General features: G+C 47.1%; 1 protein-coding gene across 1 annotated transcript in view; it reads right to left on the reverse strand.

Annotated features, from left to right (window-relative positions):
- The window catches only part of LOC142257217 (NXPE family member 1-like), a 660,520-nt gene that overhangs the window by 192,560 nt on the left and 444,806 nt on the right, over positions 1-23,154 (reverse strand). The window contains exons 4-5 of the mRNA XM_075329362.1: positions 14,672-14,736; positions 13,199-13,414 (exon numbers count right to left, since the gene is read on the reverse strand). Coding sequence (XP_075185477.1) covers positions 13,199-13,414; positions 14,672-14,736 — 281 coding nt within the window. The remainder of the gene's footprint in view (positions 1-13,198; positions 13,415-14,671; positions 14,737-23,154) is intronic.

Here is a 23,154-nt window from a genome sequence, read left to right on the forward strand (position 1 = left end):
AATCCATCTCCAGCTAGAGAGAGAGCACAGAGTGGGAAGTAAGGAGACTGCTAGAGAGTACCAGGCCCAAACGGGCGGCAGATCCCGAAGCGGAGATAGATCCAGCTTTCTTTTGCTAAACCTGCCGGTGTGGGGCTCTCAAAGCCCACGCCACAACACCACAAAAGCCGCAGCCACGTAGCCACAGTTAGGGCCCATAGCTCACAGGAGGCAAGAAGCTGGAGTGATCTGGCCCAGGCAACAAGCAAACGGCAAACGAAGGGGAGAGAGGCTGCAGCATCTTCCCTGGGTGACCCCCATAGGGACTCAAAGTCGGGGTCACCCCAAACCACCAAGGGCTAAGGAAGGCGAGTTAGTAGTCACCCTCACAAGTCAGCCTGAAGGACACCTGGTTCCCGCCTGGTTCATCCCAGCTACGCCCGGGTTACTCACCCTGCCACCTGAAGTGAGTAAAAACCCTGAAAGACATTCTGCCTGTGTGGAGTTATTCTGCGCCTTGTGGTACTACGCACCTACACAGGGCCCTGGGGCTTGCCTCACTCTCAGGAGGCTATTCCAACTAACTGCACTCACCATCAGCCCCAGGCGTCCCTCAACCTGCAGTGGCGGTCCCCACTGACCGCAATACTGAGAGTGGCGTCACGACAAGAAGAAGATCTCCTACCTGTGACCAGATCCAGCTGAGTGGAGTCCCTGAAGGTAATGCACCGACACTACACCTGTGGGGCTTCACATCTGGCGTCACGAACAGGATAAGGACTAGACCTGTTCAGACAGGTGACCATGTGCCTGGGCGGTCCGCTTGAAAAATTGGAAGCGCCGCCATATTGCCACCATGAAAAGCGCGCTGAAAAACAACAGCAGCCCGCGCTGGAAGAAGTTACCGCCCACGAAGAGGTGTGGCTACCCAGAGATCCCCTGCGGAGTTCGGACCTCGCTTGTGAAGAGAGCGGAAGCGTCCAGAGACGTCGGGACAGAAAGGGAGCCAGAAGCCTGCTGCTGGGAGAGGAGCTGCTGAAAGAGGCAGAGCGGAAACTGAACAGCTTGCTACTAGAGGCAACGGCGAGTCCACAGCTGGAGAGTCGTGCAGAAGACGGCGCAGAAGAAATGGCGTCTGACCGCAGAAACCCAGAACCGGGCTCCGCTGCCTGGTGGTATCGAGAGCTGGCCCAGTTCTGCGACCGACTGGAGACCCGGGTCGTGGAGCAGATCCGAGAAGAACGCATGGAACTTCTGGAGATGGCTGCCGCGGTTCAGGCCTATGAGAGGGGAACCGCACGACGAGTGCCAGACCGGACGGCGACGACTCAGACCCCGATGCTGCCACCGATGGGTGAGTCCAGTATTACCCCTGCCGGCCCGGATGCCCCGACCCCTGCTGCCACGCCCGCGGTCCCTGAAGAGGCGCCCGGCGCGGCGACGCTGAGCCAGGCCGCAGCCACGCCAGGTGCGGCCCGCCAAGCCCAGGCCGCCGCAGCGATGCCCTGCTCGGCCCGCCAAGCCCCGGCCGCCGCAGCGATGCCCTGCTCGGCCCGCCAAGCCCCGGCCGCCGCAGCGATGCCCTGCTCGGCCCACCAAGACCCGGTCCCTGCAGCGACGCCCAGCCCAGCCTGCACAGATCCCATCACAGCTGCGACGCCGATCCAGGCCGCCGCCAAACAGGGCGCGGCCCGCCAAGACCAGGCCGCCGCCATGCCGGGCGCGGCCCGCCAAGACCAGGCCGCCGCCATGCCGGGCGCGGCCCGCCAAGACCAGGCCGCCGCCATACAGGGCGCGGCCCGCAAAGAGATTGCATCACCATTTACCCCGGCCCGCAAGGCCAGAGCAGACACCGCTCCCCAGTCCAAAGAGGTCCCTGCTGGAAAGCCCACGCTGGGGGAGGACCCCGAATACTGGCGGCTGAAGGCTGACATGGAGGCCAAGTTTCCACAATGGTTGGTGGACCGGTACATGCTCCCTCCGCATACCCCCAAGAGGATTCCAGCAACCCCTGCAGCAACCACGCCAAAGAGTCCCCCGCCTGGGCCTGCTGAAGAAAGCCCATTCCCAGCACTGCCACCAAAGGAGTGCCAAGAAGAACTAAGGGGGAGAGGAGGCCAGGAAGCTGAGGAGCTGACTCCGGAGCCACCGGCAGTGGAGCAATACTCAGAGCCGGAGATGTTACCCTATTCCCGTTGGGATGAGGAGGACTTGACACCGTCTGCTGATGAAGACCAGCCCAGAAACCTCACCCGGGGCCCTGCAGGCATTGAGGTAACAGCCCAGCAGAACCCAGCCCGCAAGACCAGGCGTCGCAACAGAACAACGCTGTCCCCTGCACCACAGTCTCCAGAGCAGAGAGAAGTCACAGCCAGAGACCTACAGGAGAAAAGGTTCCTGAGAAGAGCCAAAGCCCAGGTCAGAGGACCCCTTTGCAGAGGAGTAGTGGAGGATTTCAATTTGAAAAGTGGATATGGATTCATTGTAGCACCTGGTGTGAAGGAAGGGATATTTGTCAACCGAAGAGATGTGAGCGCTCATCTGCCTAGAGGACACCCTGGCAGAAACCTAAAGATGGGGGATTCAGTACAGTTTACCATGCATCAAGGCGAAAGAGGACTGTACGCGCTTGACGTAGCACTATGTACCAGCAAACCTTACAGCCACCCCATGCTACAGGAAAGAGAAACAGATACAGGAAAGGAAACAGATGAAGATAGAGAAAGCAGAGACAAGGAACCTGCAGATGAGACAACAACAGATGAAGAAAGAGGCCAAGAAAGCAACAGGTGCCGCAGCCCTACAGGCCAAAGCCCTGGTATGGAGGAGTAAAGGAAAGTAAGAAGTCAGCAGTTAGAAAGTTAAAGTTTTGAAGAGTTTGTTTTGCAACGTTCTCAAGTTCAAGCATGTGCCCACAAAAACTATTGTGAGAAAACCATAAACCTTAAGGCTATGAACTGGCTATAGCCACAAACTCTCGCAGTGTAAATAGTTACACCAGAGGGCACCACCACCACCAGAGTCAGCCTGTTTAGGGGCTTGGCTCGTCTGCAACCAGGAGGAGCCCGTCCGTATATAGGGCCTTGGCTCACCTGCGACCAGAGAGCATGCCTGTTTATGGGGCCTGGCTCTCCACCACAAAGAGGGTACCTGGTCAGCACCAACTGTGGAGGCCGCCTCTGCATCCTGCCAGAAGAGGCTGAAGGCGCGGATCCACCAGGCCAGGTATACCCTGAAGACCACCAGCCCATGTAAGCCGCCTCTACATCCTGCCAGAAGTGGCTGAAGCCGCGGCCAACGTGAAAGGGTTTTGGGTGGGTTAACGGACTTGTGGGTGGAGGGTGGTGATGTATGGTACCTGGTGCTTTTAAAATGTTTTACATGTTTTAATGTTTTATGCATTTAAAAATGTTGTCTTGCAGCCCGAGGACGTGCTGGTGATAACTAAGGGGGAATGTGGCGCCCCTGACCTGGTCAGGCACCACTGAGTACTGCACCCATGCTGGGGACAGTACAATACAGGTAATCCAGAAGGCTGACAGGGGTGTGGTACACAGGCGCATAGTGATCAGGTCTCACACATGTACCCATGAGAGGACCCCTGGGGATCCCAGGAGGGGGAAAAGCCTTGACCTTCACTGGAATAGTGGAGGGGGCCAAAAGCCTCCATCTCCTCTCAAGGGGTGTGGTAAGAGAATCTGGTTGCTAGGTGGCGTAGGCAAGAACAGGGGAGGAGGGGCAGTGAGTCAGTTAGAGCAGAACTCCATAGGGCTCAGTGAGGAGCAGACCTGGGGGGCTGTTGCTGTCTAACAGCGCCCGCGCAGTGGCTACTGACGGGGGAGAACGGTCAACTAGGAGTGCTACCCGAAATCCATCTCCAGCTAGAGAGAGAGCACAGAGTGGGAAGTAAGGAGACTGCTAGAGAGTACCAGGCCCAAACGGGCGGCAGATCCCGAAGCGGAGATAGATCCAGCTTTCTTTTGCTAAACCTGCCGGTGTGGGGCTCTCAAAGCCCACGCCACAACACCACAAAAGCCGCAGCCACGTAGCCACAGTTAGGGCCCATAGCTCACAGGAGGCAAGAAGCTGGAGTGATCTGGCCCAGGCAACAAGCAAACGGCAAACGAAGGGGAGAGAGGCTGCAGCATCTTCCCTGGGTGACCCCCATAGGGACTCAAAGTCGGGGTCACCCCAAACCACCAAGGGCTAAGGAAGGCGAGTTAGTAGTCACCCTCACAAGTCAGCCTGAAGGACACCTGGTTCCCGCCTGGTTCATCCCAGCTACGCCCGGGTTACTCACCCTGCCACCTGAAGTGAGTAAAAACCCTGAAAGACATTCTGCCTGTGTGGAGTTATTCTGCGCCTTGTGGTACTACGCACCTACACAGGGCCCTGGGGCTTGCCTCACTCTCAGGAGGCTATTCCAACTAACTGCACTCACCATCAGCCCCAGGCGTCCCTCAACCTGCAGTGGCGGTCCCCACTGACCGCAATACTGAGAGTGGCGTCACGACAAGAAGAAGATCTCCTACCTGTGACCAGATCCAGCTGAGTGGAGTCCCTGAAGGTAATGCACCGACACTACACCTGTGGGGCTTCACACAAGCAAGGGCATATGTCATAGGCTGTGCATGTCACATGTCCTTGCCTTATAAGACACGGCCATTTTCCCCGTCGCCGCCATTATCTCTCTGCTGCGTGTGGGTGACAGTCACCGCTCCCGCTGCTTTAGGGATTAGGGACTACTGGTTATTTCAGCCCTTTTCAGGGCTGATTTACAGGCGTTCATAGCCATAGCTGCTAGGCAGGTCTGTGCAAACGCTGTGTAGGGCTTTAGATAACAGCGTCTGGTTACCTCAGCTCAGGAAATTCCTTGCTGCATTTTTTCATTAGCAGGGATAGAAAGTGAGGCTTCCTTTGCTGTACACTGACCCATAGCACCCGTGCATTCTACCCACCTGCCCATTTTTGCCACTCTATTTTATTTCCCCAAAGAGCTGACACTTTTTGTGGCATCCTAAAAGTGTCTGGAATACTAAGTTAGTGTTCTTTTGCTGTCCACTGACCCACAGCACTTGTGCATTCTACCCACCTGCCCATTTTTGCTACGCAATTCTAATTGCAAACTGTGCTGCCACTGTTAGGGGCATACTAAAATTGACTGGGATAGTCATTGTCGGTTCTTCAGCTGTCAAAGCTAGACCACCTCTGCAATCTACACCACCTCTCCATTTTTGCTACCACATTTTAAGTGTCCAATCTTGTTGCTAACAAAATGAGTGGCAAAAGGACAGATGCTGGTGGAAAGGGGAACAGGCGTGTTGGAAAAGGAAAAAAAGTTTGTGTCCGTGGGGTGGTGGGAAAGCTACATTAACATCTGCTGAAGAAAGGCCATCTTCCAGCCAAAGTAAGATGTCTACTACTTTCCGTGGACAATCGGATGTGCTAGATTTTTACGGAACTGAACAACTGTAACAAAGGTAGACGATGCACAAAAAAAAGAACATACTTAAATGGATCTTAAGTGCTCCAACAAGTGGCCTCTCCTCCACCTCAACTTCAACATCCAAAAAACAACAGTCCTCTGAGTTGTCACCCCAATCACACTTGTTTTCTCCCAGCTCTCAAATCTCCACCCGCCCTGCAGAGTATGGTATAACAGAGATGGGTAAGTCTGCAGAGCTTTTCAGTCACACTATAGGCTGGTAATCAGAGGTCTGCTCCCAAGCTACAGTGAGTACAGATCAGGAAATAGTCTGCAGTGATGCCCAGAAGCTTTGTGAGTCAGATTCAGGCCCAAGTTTCTGAGCATAATGTAGACCCTCATTCCCAAACTGTAACACCTGTTGGTGGAGACAATGAGGAACATACTGATGACGATGAGATGCAGATACCTGATTGGGATGACAACTTAACTATTCAGTCAGGGCAGGAAGAGGTTAGGTTTGAGGGTGAGGGGAGTGCAAACACAATACTTGATGATGAAGTTCTAGATCCCACTTACTGTCAACCCACAGTCAGGTGCTCGAGGAGGTCACCAGAGGCGGTGGAGAAGGATGCGACTGACAACGAAGTTACCTTGTGCCTTCCTGGACAGAGGAGGAGTACTTGAAGCACGTCAACAACTGCATCCTCAGCCACAACTCTGCCTCTGAGCACAAGTCGGTGTGACTCTGCAGGTCGCATGGGCTCTAAGCCTTGCCTAGCCTGGTCCTTTTTTGACATCGCAAAGGATCTCCCAAATCATGTGATCTGTAAGATTTGTCGCCAATCTATAAGTAGAGGCCAAAACCTCACTAGTTTGACAACTTCTTCCATGAATTGTCACATGAATAACAAGCATGAGTCCCAGTGGTAAGCTCACCGTGCTACAATGCGGCCTAGCAGAGCAGGCCAACCACCGTCTGCCCCTTCAAGTGCATCCGCACGCTCTTTGTCCTCTATGACTCTGGGGCCAGCTGTCACACATGTTTTTCCACGCAGACCTTCCACCTCTTTAACTGCAACAGGCAGTTTGCTTGGCAGGTCGTCAGTTGTTTTGGAAGGGGAAACAAGTGCTGGTGTACAGCTCTCTCAAACATCAAGAGCACCAACTTTGGATGAAGGCAACATCATGTCTCCGCCTGCACTTTCCTCACAGACCTTCAGTTTTCCAGGGACACCCTACTCAACACGGTCTCCACACAGCAGCGAGATCTCTGTCCCTCAGATGTGAACAAATAAAAGGCCATTTCATGCGACCCATGACAAAGCTAAGAGGTTGACTTTATCCCTCTGTAAGCTCTTGGCTACCGAAATGCTGCCTTTCCGCCTGGTGGACACACAGGATTTTCGAGACCTTATGTCAGTCGCAGTGCCCCAGTACCTGATGCCCAGTCGCCACTACTTCTCCAAGAAAGGTGTGCCTGCTCTACCCCAGCATGTCGCACACAACATCACCGCTTCCTTGAGAAACTCTGTGTGTGACAGGGTGCATTTCACCACCGATACTTGGACCACTAAGCATGGACAGGGGCGTTACATGTCGCTGACTGGGCACTGGGTAACTATGGTGAGAGATGGAGAAGGGTCTGCTGAACAAGTCTTGCTATCCCCACGACTTGTGCGTCAATCCTCTGTATGTCGAAGTTCCTCCACTGCTTCTGCCTCCTCAACCTCGTCTGGGTCCTCCACCTCCGCCCCAAGCCTGCCTGGTCAGGCCACCCGCGTTGTACCTCCGCACAAGGAATCCCGCACACCTCCTTACTATGCTGGCAGCAGAGCTCAACAGCATCAGGTGGTCTTTACCTTGAAATGTCTTGGAAATAAGAGTCACACAGCTGAGGAGTTGTGGTCAGCTCTTGTGAGCGAGTTTACTAAATGGTTGTCTCCACTCAACCTGCAGCCAGGGAAGGCCGTGTGCGACAATGCTGCAAACCTGGGTGCGGCCATACTCCGGGGCAAGGTGACACACGTGCCTTGTATGGCTAACGTGTTGAACCTTGTTGTCCAGCAATTTTTAACCCACTATCCCGGCCTAGATGGTCTTCTGCACAGGGCACGGTCACTCTCTGCTCACTTCCGCCATTCAACCGCCGCAGCTGACCGACTTACATCGCTCCAGAAGTCTTTCAGCCTGCCGGTTCATCTCCTGAAATGCGATGTGCCGACACACTGGAATTCGACTCTCCACATGTTGCAGCGACTGTGGCAGCATCGCCGAGCCCTGGTGCAATACGTTATGACGTATAGCCTGGGCCAACAAGATACAGAGGTGGGGCAGATCACACTGCTGGAGTGTTCTCAGATCAAGGACCTATGCACCCTTCTGCACAGTTTCGACATGGCGACGAATAGGTTTAGCGCTGACAATGCCATTATCAGCATGACAATTCCAGTCATTTACATGCTGGAGCACACGCTAAACACTATTCGGAGTCAAGCTGTGGGACAAGAGGAAGGGGAGGAAGTACAGGAAGATTCATATGCGCAAGGTATACCAACATCTACAAGGTCCAGATGTTCAGCATCACCAAGGCGGCAGGCATGGGACGGTGGGGGAGAGGGATTAACAAGGGCGCATGGTAGCAGCCAAAATGTTGAGGAAGGTGCAGGAGACCAGGAAGAAATGGAGGACGAACTCTCGATGGGCATGGAAGACTCAGCAGATGAGGGAGACCTTGGTCAAATTTCGGTTGAACGAGGTTGGGTGGAGATGTCAGAGGAAGAAAGCACGGTTATCACCTCGCCGCCACAAATACAGCGAGGACTTGGTCCGCATGGATGCGCAAGACACATGAGCGCCTTCTTGCTGCACTACCTACAACAAGACCCTCGGACTGTCCGAATTAAAAGTAGTGATGACTACTGGGTTACAACACTCTTAGATCCCTGGTACAAGTCCAAATTTGGCAAAATAATTCCAGCCTTAGAAAGGGACGCACGTATGCAGGAGAATCAGCAGAAGCTGTTAATCTTAGCTCGGCTTTTCCACCAAACACCAGTGGTGAGCGGAGTGAATCTCCTAGTTGTAACTTGCCAAGCATGGGACTGTCTCGTCATTATCAGTCAAACCGTACCAGCAACACTGTATCTGGTGCTGGTAATAGCAATTTTATGGAATCGTTTCATAATATTTTTTAGACCATCCAATGCAAGGCCACCAGAGACAACAAGTCTGACACATAGTCAATGGCTGGAGAGGATGATACAGGAGTATCTCCAAATGAACATCGATGCCATGACTTTGCAACTGGAGCCTTGCTCATTTTGGGCTTTAAATCTTCAAAAATGGCCTGAGCTCGCCGCTTACGCCTTGGAGATCTTGTCGTGTCCTGCAGCCAGCGTTATCTCTGAACGTGTTTTCAGTGCTGCTGGGTGTGTGCTGACAGATAAGCGCATGCGTCTGTCCAGTGACAATGTGGACAGACTAACGTTCATCAAGAAGAACAAGTCATGGATCCGCAAGCACTTTACTACACCTGTGTCATCCTGGGGAGAGTAAAGGCTGGCGTATTTTGGAATGTGCTTCATGCAAATCAACCAGTCAAGTTTGTAACTGGGGGACACCTGATGCCACTGAAGTGGTGTGTGTGGCACATTTTTTGGAAAAAAGGGAGACTCTGCTTGGAGTCCCCTTGCGGTGTTTTTAAAAATGAGCAAAGATGAACAAGTCATGGTTCAGCAAAGACTTTGCTACCTACCCCAGTGTCATCCTGGGGACAGTTAAGGCTGGTGTATTTTTGAATGTGCTTGATGCTAATCAACACATCCAGTTTGCAACTGGGGCACAAGTGATGCCACTGAAATGGTGTCTGTGGGGCCCAATTTTTGGAAAAAAGGGAGACTCAGCTTGGAGTACCCTTGATGTGTTTTACATGATTTTAGAAGGGCATGACATGCCTATATCTGTGTCTCCTCCTCTTTTTCCTCGTCCAGCTGTTTTGTTTTCGCATGAGTATATGTCCTTGTCACTTTCCCATGTGTTTGTGGTGTCTTGGGAGTTGTTTGTCACCTTCTGGACACCTTTGAAGGTGTTTTCTATGTGTTTTTATGTGTTTGAGTTTGCCTTCCATTGTTTTCAATGGGGTTCGAGAGGTTCGTTGAACGGTTCGTCGAACGGGGTCTCCGTTCGACAAACAGAACCAAACTCGAGCCTTCAGAGGTTCGCTCATCTCTAGTTATTATATTATTTTCTGCAATATATTTTTGCGTGTCATCCCTTATAATGCCCTCAAAAACTTTGCATACTACTGATGTCAGGCTTACTGGACGGTAGTTGCCTGGATCTACCCTCTTACCTTTCTTAAATATTGTTACCACATCAGCAATCCTGAGGCACCAACCCTGTTACAAGCGAGTCTTAAAAGATGAGATACAGCGGTCTGTCTATTACGGAGTTCAATTCCTTCAATATTCATGGATGAATGCCATCTGGCCCTGGGGATTTGTCAATGTTTAATTTACTCAGATATAGGCGTACTTCTTGATTTAAATTAATTATATCGGGTGGTGAACTTTGATTTTTCACTTCTTGAATGATCCCTGGTACAGTCAGTTCCTTGGTGAATACAGATGAGAAATGCCCATTTAATATCTCAGTCTTTTGTTTGTCCTCTATAACTAACTTGTTATTATATTTTAAGGGGCCGATACTATCCTTTGTTTTCCTTTTGGCATTATTGTATTTATAAAAGATTTTGGGATTTATTTTAATGTGCTTGGCGATTTTTGTTTCAGTAGCTAATTTTGCTTGCTTGATTTCTTTTTTTACATTATCTATTGATATCTTTATACTTCTGAAATGCTATTTCTGTATTCTCAGCCTTTAAGATTTTAAACACCCTTTGTTTTTGTTTTATTATACTTTGTACAGTCTTATTTATCCATAGTGGTTTCTTTTTATTCCTGGACATTTTATTACCAGAGTATAAGTTTTTTACAGGACTCTAGTAGTATATCCTTAAACTTACCCCATTTATGTTCGGTATCCCTAGTTACCATGACTTTGTCCCAATCTACACATTTAAGCTCTTCCCTTAAGTTGTTGAAATCAGTTTTCCTAAAATTCCAGATTTTAGCATTTCCCCTTTGAAAAGTTCTATTGAATATTACTTTGAAGCTTACCATATTATGATCGCTGGCACCCAAGTGCTCACGGACCTGTAGATCTGAAATTGTATCCGGTCTATTTGACAGGATCAGATCTAGCAAATTATCTCCCCTTGTCGGTTCATCTACCATCTGAGAGAGGAAATTGTCTTGAATAGTAGATAAGAACTTACAGCTTTTAGCACAACCAAAAGATTCTATGTCCTACTGTATGTCTGGATAGTTGAAATCCCCCATAATAAGAACCCGATTACTATTATTAGTTGCCTTTTCAATTTTTTCCAGCATTTCACCCTCCATTTGTTCAGGTATGTTAGGAGGCTTATAGCAAACTCCAATTAGAATTTTTCCATTATTCCCCTCCCCATGTACATTTACCCATACTGCCTCTACATTGTTGCAGTTCCCCCCCCAATATCATCATTCAATACAGGTTTTAGGTTAGATTTGATAAATATACACACCCCACCACCTTTTTTGTCTTTCCTGTCCTTCCTAAATGTAGTATAACCCTGTATGTTTTTCACCCAGTCATGGCTTTCATCCCATAATGCCCACCACATCATAATCCATGGATGACATAAGAGTCTCCAATTCATTAATTTTGTTTGCAAGACTTCTTGCATTTTCCAGTAGACATTTAATACTATTAACACATTTATTACTCCTAGCCTCCCTACGTTCCTTGCATGTCCCATACCCCCCAATCCTTCATTGACCCCTACCGTTTCACTGTCTCTATCTGCTTTGTCTATCCCCTTATTTGCTCTACTACCCTCCCTCCCCCCAGATCCTAGTTTAAAAGCTCCTCTGTCCGTCTGACCATTTTCTCCCCCAGCACAGCTGCACCCTCCCCATTGAGGTGCAGCTCGTCCCTACCATAGAGCCTGTAGCCGACTGAGAAGTAGGCCCAGTTCTCCATGAACCCAAACCCTTCCTTCCTGCACCAATTTATAAGCCACGTATTTATCTCCCTAAGCTCCCGCTGTCTTTGTAGTGATGCTCGTGGCACCGTTAGTATTTCTGAAAACACCACCTTGGAGGTCCTGGACTTCAGCTTCTCTCCTACTTCCCTGTAATCATTTTTAAGGACCTTCCACCTGCCTCTAACTTTGTCATTAGTACCAATGTGCACCATGACCGCTGGGTTTTCCCCAGCCCCACCCAGCAATCTGTCTATCCGATCCGCAATATGCCGAATCCGAGCACCTGGCAGACAACACACTGTTAGTCATTCACGGTCTCGGCGACAGATGACCCTGTCTGTCTGCCTGCCTAATTATAGAGTCCCCTACCACCAACATCTGTTTGGGCTTTGCTGTACTCCTATTTCCCTCCTTCCTACAACAGTCATTTTCCTGGTTGCTAGGAGCAACGTCCTGCTGTAGTGACCCTAGTCCTGGCCCTCCATTCTTAATATCAGCCAAACAGGCATATTTACTAGGTTGTGCCAGGTCAGGACTAGGCTCTCTGACACTTTTCCCCCTACCTCTTCTTCTAACTGTTAACCAGCTACCAATCTCTGGGTCCTGATCTTCCCCACCTCAACCCTCCTCCATATCACTGGCCCCAGCCAGCGAAAGCTCAGTGAGCTCTAAACTCCTCTCCAAGTTGGCAATGCCCCTGAGTGTTGCAAGCTGCTTATTTAGATCAATTACCTTGGCTTCCAAATACGCAACATGCTTGCATCGAGTGCAGACATATTCACCCTCGAACGGCTGCTCAAGGCATGCATACATCTGACAAGATACACACCTGGTAGCATTGTCCATGGACCACCTATTAAATGGGGATAAACAGTAAAGTAGAAAAACAATGAAAAAGAAAACAATGTGAAACGTATAAGGATAAATTCAAACTATGTTCTTGTGTCAAACTATGAGATTGTGTTTAAACTATGCAGCACTTATCTTCAATCCCCGCACTTTGCTTCAGAATCTCGCACGCTCAGAACCTCGCTTGTTCTGGCTGGTTTATATAGTTCCACAAGAAATATTAGAAGCTCCCAGAAGCTTCTAGAAACAGGTGTGGCTAATACTGCTAATTAAATTACAAGACAAACTTTTTTTTTTGCTTTTTCACAGTATCACAGACAAACAGACAAACAATTCCCTAATAAAATTAAACAATTACAGTTATCACCACTATGAGATTGTGTTTAAACTATGCAGCACTTATCTGCAATCCCCGAACTTTGCTGCAGAACCTCGCACGCTCAGGACCAGCTTGTTTCAAGGGACGAGCACTGGAACACTTTAGTGCGCGCTTATCACTACTCTGGAGACAGATTTTCAGGAAGATCTGTGTCCGGCCCATAGACCTTAACAGCTCATTTACATATTAGAAAACGTGGATTTCTCTGTAATAAGACATTGGATTGCAGATATCAAGTAATCATTTTAATCAGCTTTCTATGATCTACATGCCCCACATAGATGGCTTTGGAGGATTCTTCTTACTGACAGATCGCCTTTAAATTATATATTTTTAAACTGGAAAGTCTGCCAAGTTTCTCTAATATGTAATATAGTGCATAGAAATATCAGTTTAGGGAGCTGGACAATCCTATAGGATTTGTATGACAAACACTGACCTAGAATAATACTTTAATAATAAATTCAAAACTTACTCTTGACATATTTCTGAAAATAATGTAGCCACAGTCTTAATGTTGAGTCTCCAAAAATGTAAATGAACTTGTTCGTGAAGCATGTATTCATTGTGTCCAATGTTTTGTATGCCAGCATATTGCATCCCTTTGGGTGCCACACGTCCTTCAAAACATATCCACTGGGATACTCCAATTTTGTTCCAATTTTGCATTTTTCATTAATGGGACTGATATCTGTTAAAAGTAACCCAGAATATAATTTATGAATGTGATAATAACCAAAACATTTCATAGTTGAGTAATGTTAAGGTAGTAATCCACATGAGACAATCCTCATCTGCACACCAAACTAAGAAAACTGATGATGAAAATAGTTTCAAAATATATTTAAGATAAAAAAACATTTCTGAGAAAGATCCAGAGAGACAGACATTTCTTGCCTCCAAAAGTGACTGGACCACCGTCAGAGACTCTGCAAACAGATTGATTTGGAATTAAAATCCTGCTGACAGATCAGTTTTAAATTACATCACTTCAGCTTTCAAGCTTGTTTCCACAGAATGTCTGGGAAGTCTGGTGCAAGTAGAGGACTGTTACCTTACTACCATCGCAGCATTACTTTATCATTTTTCCTACCAGAAAGAAAGATATTGATTATCTGCAACCAGGCTTAGGGGTACTTTGCACGTTGCGACATCGCTACTGCGATATCGCCAGGGTCTAATCGAAAGTGACGCATATCCGGCGCCAGTAACGACGTCGCAACGTGTAAAGCCTAGATGCTCTGATAAACGATCGCAAAAGCGTCATAAAAAATGGTGATCTGTGTAGTGTCGGTTATTTTCATAATTTCGCTGCAGCGACAGGTACGATGTAGTTCCTCGTTCCTGCAGCAGCACACATCGCTGTGTGTGAAGCCGCAGGAGCGAGGAACATCTTCTTACCTGCGTCCCGCCTGCAATGAGGAAGGAAGGAGGTGGGCGGGATGTTTACGTCCCGCTCATCTCCGCCCCTCCGCTTCTATTGGTCGCCTGCCGTGTGACGTCGCTGTGACGCCGCACGACCTGCCCCCTTAGGAAGGAGGCGGGTCGCCGGCTAGAGCGACGTCACAGGGCAGGTAAGTGCGTGTGAAGCTGCCATAGCGATAATGTTCGCTACGGCAGCTATCACAAGATATCGCATGTGCAACGGGGGCGGGTACTATCTCGCTCGGCATCGCTATCATCGGCTAGCGATGTCGCAGCGTGCAAAGTACCCCTTAATGGCCACATCAGCAATTTATTACTAACTAAAACATTCCAGAAAAAAAGTTGTTTGAAATCTGGCTGCTCCTAAATGCATATGAAACTGTAAAATTAAAAAAAAATATTATGACTCCAAAGAGTAGTAAAGTACGGTTCATGTTATTAAAAATATTTGATTCAGGTAACAAATGTACTTTTGCATACCTAATTGTTAGATAAAGATTTACTTTGGAGCAGTTATACTTACTATTTCCACATTGGAGTACTTGGATATGAATAAAGTCTTTTGGAATCTCAACTCTGACATTAGTCCTTAAAATAAAAAGATAAAAAAAAGTTTACTCTCATCTTCTGGAATTGCTAAAATAAACATTAATTTATCTTAATGCAATTGTCCATCCCTGGTGAAATCTTCAGGAAATGCTACAGCAACATCCTAATGTTGAGTAACATACACACTGTTAGAATTTGTCTGCACTTGCCCGTTTCAGTGGTCATCATGTGATCCCAAGAATGTAATTTGAGTCTCAGATTTGCCATGTAAAGTGCTGGAGTGATGAGTGAGGGTCATGGCGGACCTCAACCCACCCCGGCACAGTACAGACATGGGGGGCAGAGTGAAGTGGGTGTTATCTGGTGATGTGGAGGTGGTACCTGCTGACGGCTGCTTGTCCAATACTTCAGCCGGCTTCTCCGGCTCCCGTGCACTCCCATGGGCTTCAGGCCCCATGCGCTCAGTAAAGAGTCAGACGTGGGGTACAACTTTAATGATTTTACTGCACAACACTATAACAGCCATTTTCCATTTTTTCAGTGCATTTACATCGCCATCCTTCTTATCCTTCAGATACTTAAATTCCAACAACTGGCTCGGCTTTGCAGGGACTGCCGTAATGGAGCGACTTAACCTCCTTCTTCGGACCCACTCCCCCAGCATGGTGGAGGAACATTCAGCTTGGTTAACGGACAACAGGACCCACTTGCCCTACCGCCGCAACTGCTTTCCCTCAGGTATCGGTAGATGATGACTCATGTAAGAGCACCCCAATTGTGCCTTACGTCTCCATGACACTTCTGGACTTATGTCATGCTGCAATAGAGCCCCTTCTAACAGCTTGGCTTCCCTTCTTCTTCCTTCTGTGTTGTCTCTGTCACAGGGACCAGGTGATGGAAAAGGTTTGGGCTTCCCTCACCCTTAAACCCTGTCCTTGTCACCTCCACTCTTCTGTACTTTACTTTGAACTTCTGCAATAGTGCCCCTTCTAACAGCTTGGCATTAAGATTATAGTCTCAGCCCCCTGATGAAGCCAGACATGGTGAAACATGTTGGGGAGGATATTAACTTTTTAGAGGCAGAGTAGGGCAATACCAATCTAATATTATAGGACGCTTGTCCACTTGATTTTAGTATCTAAACCAAAAAAGGAGATATATATCCATATCTGTCTAGTTACACACTGAACAACGCAGATCCCACCATATTTATCATATATATAACCGAAAAAAAGGGGTATTCTGCAAGTATGAATATTCAATAATTCATAAACCATCCATCATAGTTAGAGAATTTATCAACTTTTATTTCATCATATTTACAGTACAAAGTTTATTAAATGCTGGTGCACACAGAAATTTAAAAGAACCCTACCCCATAAAAACATACATACATACGTAATTAACCTCACTTGGTCATCTGTTTTTTTCTTTACTGAAGTCAGAAGGTCATCCCTAGGAGTTGCTCTGGCCCTGTCATATCCCTGTTGAATTGCCCTATTCGTATAATGCCTGTTCTTAAAACGTTTTTTCAATTCCAAGGCTTGTCCCTCAAAGAGATCAACATTTGAGCATATACGATGCGCCCTAAGGAACTGACCTGTTGGGATCGAGTTGATGGCCCGTGGGGGATGGGATGATTTGGCACTCAGGAGAGAATTCACAGCTGTGCCCTTTCTGTAAATATCCGTTTTGATGGAGCCGCCCTCACTCTTTACAACCCTTACGTCCAGAAAGTCAATAGAATCCGTGCTGAAATGATAGGTCAAATTTATATTTAAAGCATTATCATTTAATGCTAACATAAACAGATCAAGTTTCTACCGCTCACCCTGCCAGATAACAAACACGTCATCGATAAATCTCACCCACATTAATACTGTACCACAATCCTCCTCAGGGAATTGTATCAGACGCTCCCAATACCCCAGGAAGAGGCACGCATACGAGGGCGCACAAGACGCCCCCACAGCAGTGCCCCTCTCCTGGAGGTAGTAGCGTCCCCTGAAGAGGAAGTAGTTGTGGGTGAGAATAAATCTAAGCAGGGTGAGAAGGAGATCAATTAAAGACCTATCAAGAGACGTGGTACACAAAAAGAATTCCACCGCCCTTAGCCCATCCCTATGTGTGATGGACGTATATAGAGACTCCACATCTGCGGTAAGCATTATGGTGTCACTATCTAGATGTAAATCCTGCAGACAGACCAAGAAGTCAGTGGAGTCCCTTATATATGAGGGCAGATCCAACATTAAGGGCTTCACGTAGTAGTCTAATAAGACACAGACAGGCTCACATAGGCCATTAATACCCGAAACGATGGGTCTACCGGGTGGGTTTTCAATGTCCTTATGGACCTTTGGTAAAAAAATATATGGTCGGTGTTGTCGGCAACCTGTTAATTAGTCCATCAAAAACTGACTCTGGTATAATGTTATCATCAAGGGCTTTTTTCAAGATCCCCTCCAATTCATTTTGAAATGAGACAGTTGGGTTACTATCCAGTTTCCGATAGCATGAACGGTCATTCAACTGCCTGAATGCCTCACGCTCATATTTTGCCGTGGGCCAGATCACTACATTGCCCCCCTTGTCGGCCTGTTTAACAACAATGTCCCTCATCCTAGATAGTTCATCAATTGCTTTCCGTTGGTTCAGATTTAAATTATCATGTGATCGTACCTCGGGAAGTTTCCGCAAATCCTGAACAACTAATATAGTGAAGAGTTCTATCGTTGGACAGGACGACAAAGGGGGAAAGGTCGTAGATCTTTTTTTAATTGATTGTGGAAATTTAGCCCCAATTGGTTCATCCTGTTCAGCCAATAAGGATTCTAAAAGGCTGACAATCTCCCTATCTTGTGCAGATAGGCCAGCCAAATCCACTCCATCCCTATTTCTTGCGAAATGTTTTTTGTATAGAAGCCTACGGCTGAACAATTGAACATCTTTAATGGCCATAAAACTGTCAAATTTGGCCACTGGTGAAAATGATAGTCCCAACTGTAAAGCTGGGGTCACACTAAACGACAGCGACAACGACGTCGCTGTTACGTCACCATTTTCTGTGACGTAGCAGCGACCTTGTAAGTCGCTGTTATGATCGCTGCTTAGCTGTCAAACACAGCAGCCGAAGCAGCGATCATAACGTCGCTACATGTGCAGAGAGCAGGGAGCCGCGCACACTGCTTAGCGCTGGCTCCTTGCTCTCCTAACTACAGTACACATCGGGTTAATTAACCCGATGTGTACTGCAGCTACATGTCACAGTGCAGAGAGCAGGGAGCTGCGCACAGTGCTTAGCGCTGGCTCCTTGCTCTCCTAGCTACAGTACACATCGGGTTAGTTAACCCGATGTGTACTGCAGCTACATGTCACAGTGCAGAGAGCAGGGAGACGCGCACACTGCTTAGTGCTGGCTCCTTGCTCTCCTAGCTACAGTACACATCGGGTTAATTAACCCGATGTGTACTGCAGCTACATGTCACAGTGCAGAGAGCAGGGAGCCGCGCACACTGCTTAGCGCTGGCTCCTTGCTCTCCTAGCTACAGTACACATAGGGTTAATTACCCGCTGTGTACTGCAGCTACATGTGCACAGAGCAGGAGCCGGCACTAGCAGCAAGAGCGGCGGAGGCTGGTAACGAAGGTAAATATCGGGTAACCAGGGAAAGGTCTTCCCTTGGTTACCCGATGTTTACAGTGGTTACAGCTTTCCGCAGTTGCCAGACGCCGGCTCCTGCTCCCTGCTCGCTTCATTTCGTCGCTCTCTCGCTGTCACACACAGCGATGTGTGCTTCACAGCGGGAGAGCGACGACGAAAAAATGAAGCAGGACATTCAGCAACTAGCAACGACCTCACAGCAGGGGCCAGCTCGTTGCTGGATGTCACACACAGCGACAGCGACGGAACGTCGCTGCAACGTCACAGAAAATGGTGACGTAGCAGCAACGTCGTTGTCATCGTCGCTGTGTCTGACACCACCTTAACACCTCAAGTTGTTCCCGAGTGAGTGTTCTATCTGAAAGGTTAATTACCTTAAGGTTATCCTTGGGACCAGAGTCCTTCATGCCTCCTGTTGGGTAATTTGCTTTCCTTTTTGAGGAGTTGCGTGTCATAATTCCCCCCACCACAGATCTTTCAGGGGGGTCGTTAGATAGTACATATTCTGAATTAGGGTGTGGGCTCCTTGAGCGGTCATCAGAGGAAAATGAATTGTTTCTCTGCTGGGATCTTGATCTAGATCTTGGACCAAACCTCCTCGTCTGATGCCATCTAAATACATTGTTGGTTTCATGGTCCGTAATGTCCCGCTGGAATTTTTTGAGTTTAAACTGTTTTATATCATTCTCCCATTCTGTACTTTCTTTTTGTATATCCTTTTCAAGGGCATCGATGGCCTCATTAGACATCTTAGACCTAATTTCAGTATTTATTTGTTCAATTTCAGCTTCAAGAGATTCTATTTTTTTCTTGTCCAAACCGATCAAGAGTTCAAGCATGGTACGAGAACAAAGACTACAGGCTTCCTCCCATCTTTTTTTAAAAATATCATCCGAGACCTCGAATGAAGGGAAAACCTGAATTCTAAGGCCCCTAGGCGTAATCCCCCGAGATAAATACTGTTCCAGGGAAGCTTTGTTCCACCATGCCTTCATCCGCCTCTTCAGAAGGTCTTTAATTTTGGTCTGTAACTCACAATTTGGTAATGAAGATTGGGCGTTACTCTGACCGGCGCTGCCACCGAATATCTCACCGATCTGTGAGGCCCAGCAACCGTCACGACTTTTGTAGTCCATTTTAGGATCTAAATCCAAGAAGGAGAACAGAATATTAAACCAAAAAAGGAGATAGATATCCATATCTGTCTAGTTACACACTGAACAATGCAGATCCCACCATATTTATCATATATATAACCGAAAAAAGGGGTATTCTGCAAGTATGAATATTCAATAATTCATAAACCATCCATCATAGTTAGAGAATTTATCAACTTTTATTTCATCATATTTACAGTACAAAGTTTATTAAATGCTGGTGCACACAGAAATTTAAAAGAACCCTACCCCATAAAAACATACACAGAAAAAACTGGTGCGCTGTGGAACAGCCATAATCTCAGTTTAGGTATTAGTACGCCATATATGTATATGGATTCCTGGGTGTCAATAAATATAGACAAATCTGATAATATCACAACGCTAAAGTAAAGTGCAAATGCAGCTCAAAAGATTATACCTTCACCTTAGAACATAGATCTCATATTGAAAACAGGTCTGCAATCCAAAACGTATGAGTAAACACAATCATAAGGTTACTACATTTCCCAATATTTACGACAATGCAACATTCAAAGAAAGGGATCACAGCATTCAAGAGAATGTATATCAACCTAGTGCCAGGAGAAAAGAGCTTCCGTTGGAGCTGGTAAGTATCAGAAAAATACAATTGTAAATCCAGATGGCGGACCACAGCGCCCAGCACCTCGACGCGCGTTTCGCCTCTCGCTTCGTCAGGAGGTGCTGGGGTAACTGTAGGGCCACTCATATATACTGAGATGCCCACCTGATGTCTGATTTGCGGCGCGCGCCGCATGGCGGAGGCCGCATCATCCACTTCCGCCGGTGTCCTGGAAGGCGTCCTACACATGCGCAAGGAACATCCCACGATTGGGCGCCGGCAAAAGGGGAGAGGCAGGCTCCAACATGCAGAGTGCGCTCTGACATCAGCGTGACCAAGTGGCCATATTGAAAGGGGGCAAAAGTACTGGCAATATCCAGAGAAGGTAAAAACTTTCAGGACGGGATTATAGTAGATTTATTAAACAGGATTGCATATAGAGCAAATCAGTAATATGTGGATAAGAGCACCCACACTTATTGGAGTATATTAACTATAAATTGTCAGAATGAACAGTAATAAATATTCATGAAAGTCTGACATCTAGTGGACAAACCCCTATATGGCATCAGAGGTATATCTCATAATGGACAATAAATCATGATCCACGGATAGGAGGTCTCATGTAAAAACAAATATTAATTTTGACAAATATTATTCACATATTACTGTATAAGAATACATTCACAGAATCCAGAATGGACATTAATTTCAAAGAGAAACTTCTTGATTTCAGATATTAGTTTCATCCAAGGTATAGCTTTCATAATCCAGAGAAGGCCTTCATATGTTTATCAATACTTCATCCCGTCCCTATGAGGTATATATACGCAAAAAGTTCTGTATAAAAAAACACACAATATAGAAAATAATAAATAGAGTGACCACAAAACATGTAAAAAGCGAGATAGACAGTGATAACAGCCCAGCAGTAACATGAAATCTTTAAACAATACTGGATCAGAAACAAAACCAAATCAGAAAGACCACATAAAACGGAGGAGGACGGCACGGCAGACAGTTGAATGACTGTTCATGCTATCGGAAACTGGATAGTAACCCAACTGTCTCATTTCAAAATGAATTGGAGGGGATCTTGAAAAAAGCCCTTGATGATAATATTATACCACAGTCAGTTTTTGATGGACTAATTAACAGGTTGCCGACAACACCGACCATATATTTTTTACCAAAGGTCCATAAGGACATTGAAAACCCACCCGGTAGACCCATCGTTTCGGGTATTAATGGCCTATGTGAGCCTGTCTGTGTCTTTTTAGACTACTACTTGAAGCCCTTAATGTTGGATCTGCCCTCATATATAAGGGACTCCACTGACTTCTTGGTCCGTCTGCAGGATTTACATCTAGATAGTGACACCATAATGCTTACCGCAGACGTGGAGTCTCTATATACGTCCATCACACATAGGGATGGGCTAAGGGCGGTGGAATTCTTTTTGTGTACCACGTCTCTTGATAGGTCTTTAATTGATCTCCTTCTCACCCTGCTTAGATTTATTCTCACCCACAACTACTTCCTCTTCAGGGGACGCTACTACCTCCAGGAGAGGGGCACTGCTGTGGGGGCGTCTTGTGCGCCCTCGTATGCGTGCCTCTTCCTGGGGTATTGGGAGTGTCTGATACAATTCCCTGAGGAGGATTGTGGTACAGTATTAATGTTGGTGAGATTTATCGATGACGTGTTTGTTATCTGGCAGGGTGAGCGGGAGAAACTTGATCTGTTTATGTTAGCATTAAATGATAATGCTTTAAATATAAATTTGACCTATCATTTCAGCACGGATTCTATTGACTTTCTGGACGTAAGGGTTGTAAAGAGTGAGGGCGGCTCCATCAAAACGGATATTTACAGAAAGGGCACAGCTGTGAATTCTCTCCTGAGTGCCAAATCATCCCATCCCCCACAGGTCATCAACTCGATCCCACAGGTCAGTTCCTTAGGGCCCGTCGTATATGCTCAAATGTTGATCTCTTTGAGGGACAAGCCTTGGAATTGAAAAAACGTTTTAAGAACAGGCATTCTACGAATAGGGCAATTCAACAGGGATATGACAGGGCCAGAGCAACTCCTAGGGATGACCTTCTGACTTCAGTAAAGAAAAAAACAGATGACCAAGTGAGGTTAATTACGCCGTACCACTCTCAATGGCACAAAATGAAAAAAGTAGTAGAGAGGTACTGACCCATACTACTTTCGGACAAGGATTTGAAGTCTGTTTTGTCAGACAGACCATTGATTACTCCTCGGAGATCCAAAACGTTAAAAGACATGATAGTGAAGAGCCATTACATACCACCACCCTCTAATTTTTTGGAGAGATCTAGGGGCCCTAGATGGGGCTCCTCCTGCTTTGGGGATTGTGGGGCCTGCTCACAGATGGAGAGGGTATCTACTTTCCATAATTCTGCAAATAATAAAGAGTTTAAAATTGTCCACAATATCAACTGCAGGACGACATATGTGGTCTACTGGGCAAAATGCCCATGTGGACTCATATATGTGGGGCTCACCTCTCGTGAGTTGAGAGTAAGGATCCTAAGGGATATTAAGAGGGCGGCTGGGGTGGTGAAACCAGAGGAGCTTGAGCTATTGAAGAACATCCCGAAGCACTTTAAGGAAAACCACAATTGTAACTGGCGTCTTCTTAAATTTCGTGGCATTGACAGAATATATCTGAGTCCTAGGGGGGGTGATCCTAAGAAAGTTTTGGCGCAGAGGGAGGTCAGGTGGATCACGGTTCTGGAGACGGAGAAGCCAAGGGGGATAAATGATTTCATTTCTTTTAAACCTTTTTTATAAGATCTCCCCCCAGTTTTTTCCCCGTCCCTTTATGTGGTCCCCCAATTTTGATTTTCCGCCGTGCCGTCCTCCTCCGTTTTATGTGGTCTTTCCGATTTGGTTTTGTTTCTGATCCAGTATTGTTTAAAGATTTCATGTTACTGCTGGGCTGTTGTCACTGTCTATCTCGCTTTTTACATGTTTTGTGGTCACTCTATTTATTATTTTCTATATTGTGTGTTTTTTTATACA

The sequence above is a fragment of the Anomaloglossus baeobatrachus genome, chromosome 11 (genome assembly GCF_048569485.1).
Source record: "Anomaloglossus baeobatrachus isolate aAnoBae1 chromosome 11, aAnoBae1.hap1, whole genome shotgun sequence".
Classification (NCBI taxonomy): domain Eukaryota; kingdom Metazoa; phylum Chordata; class Amphibia; order Anura; family Aromobatidae; genus Anomaloglossus; species Anomaloglossus baeobatrachus.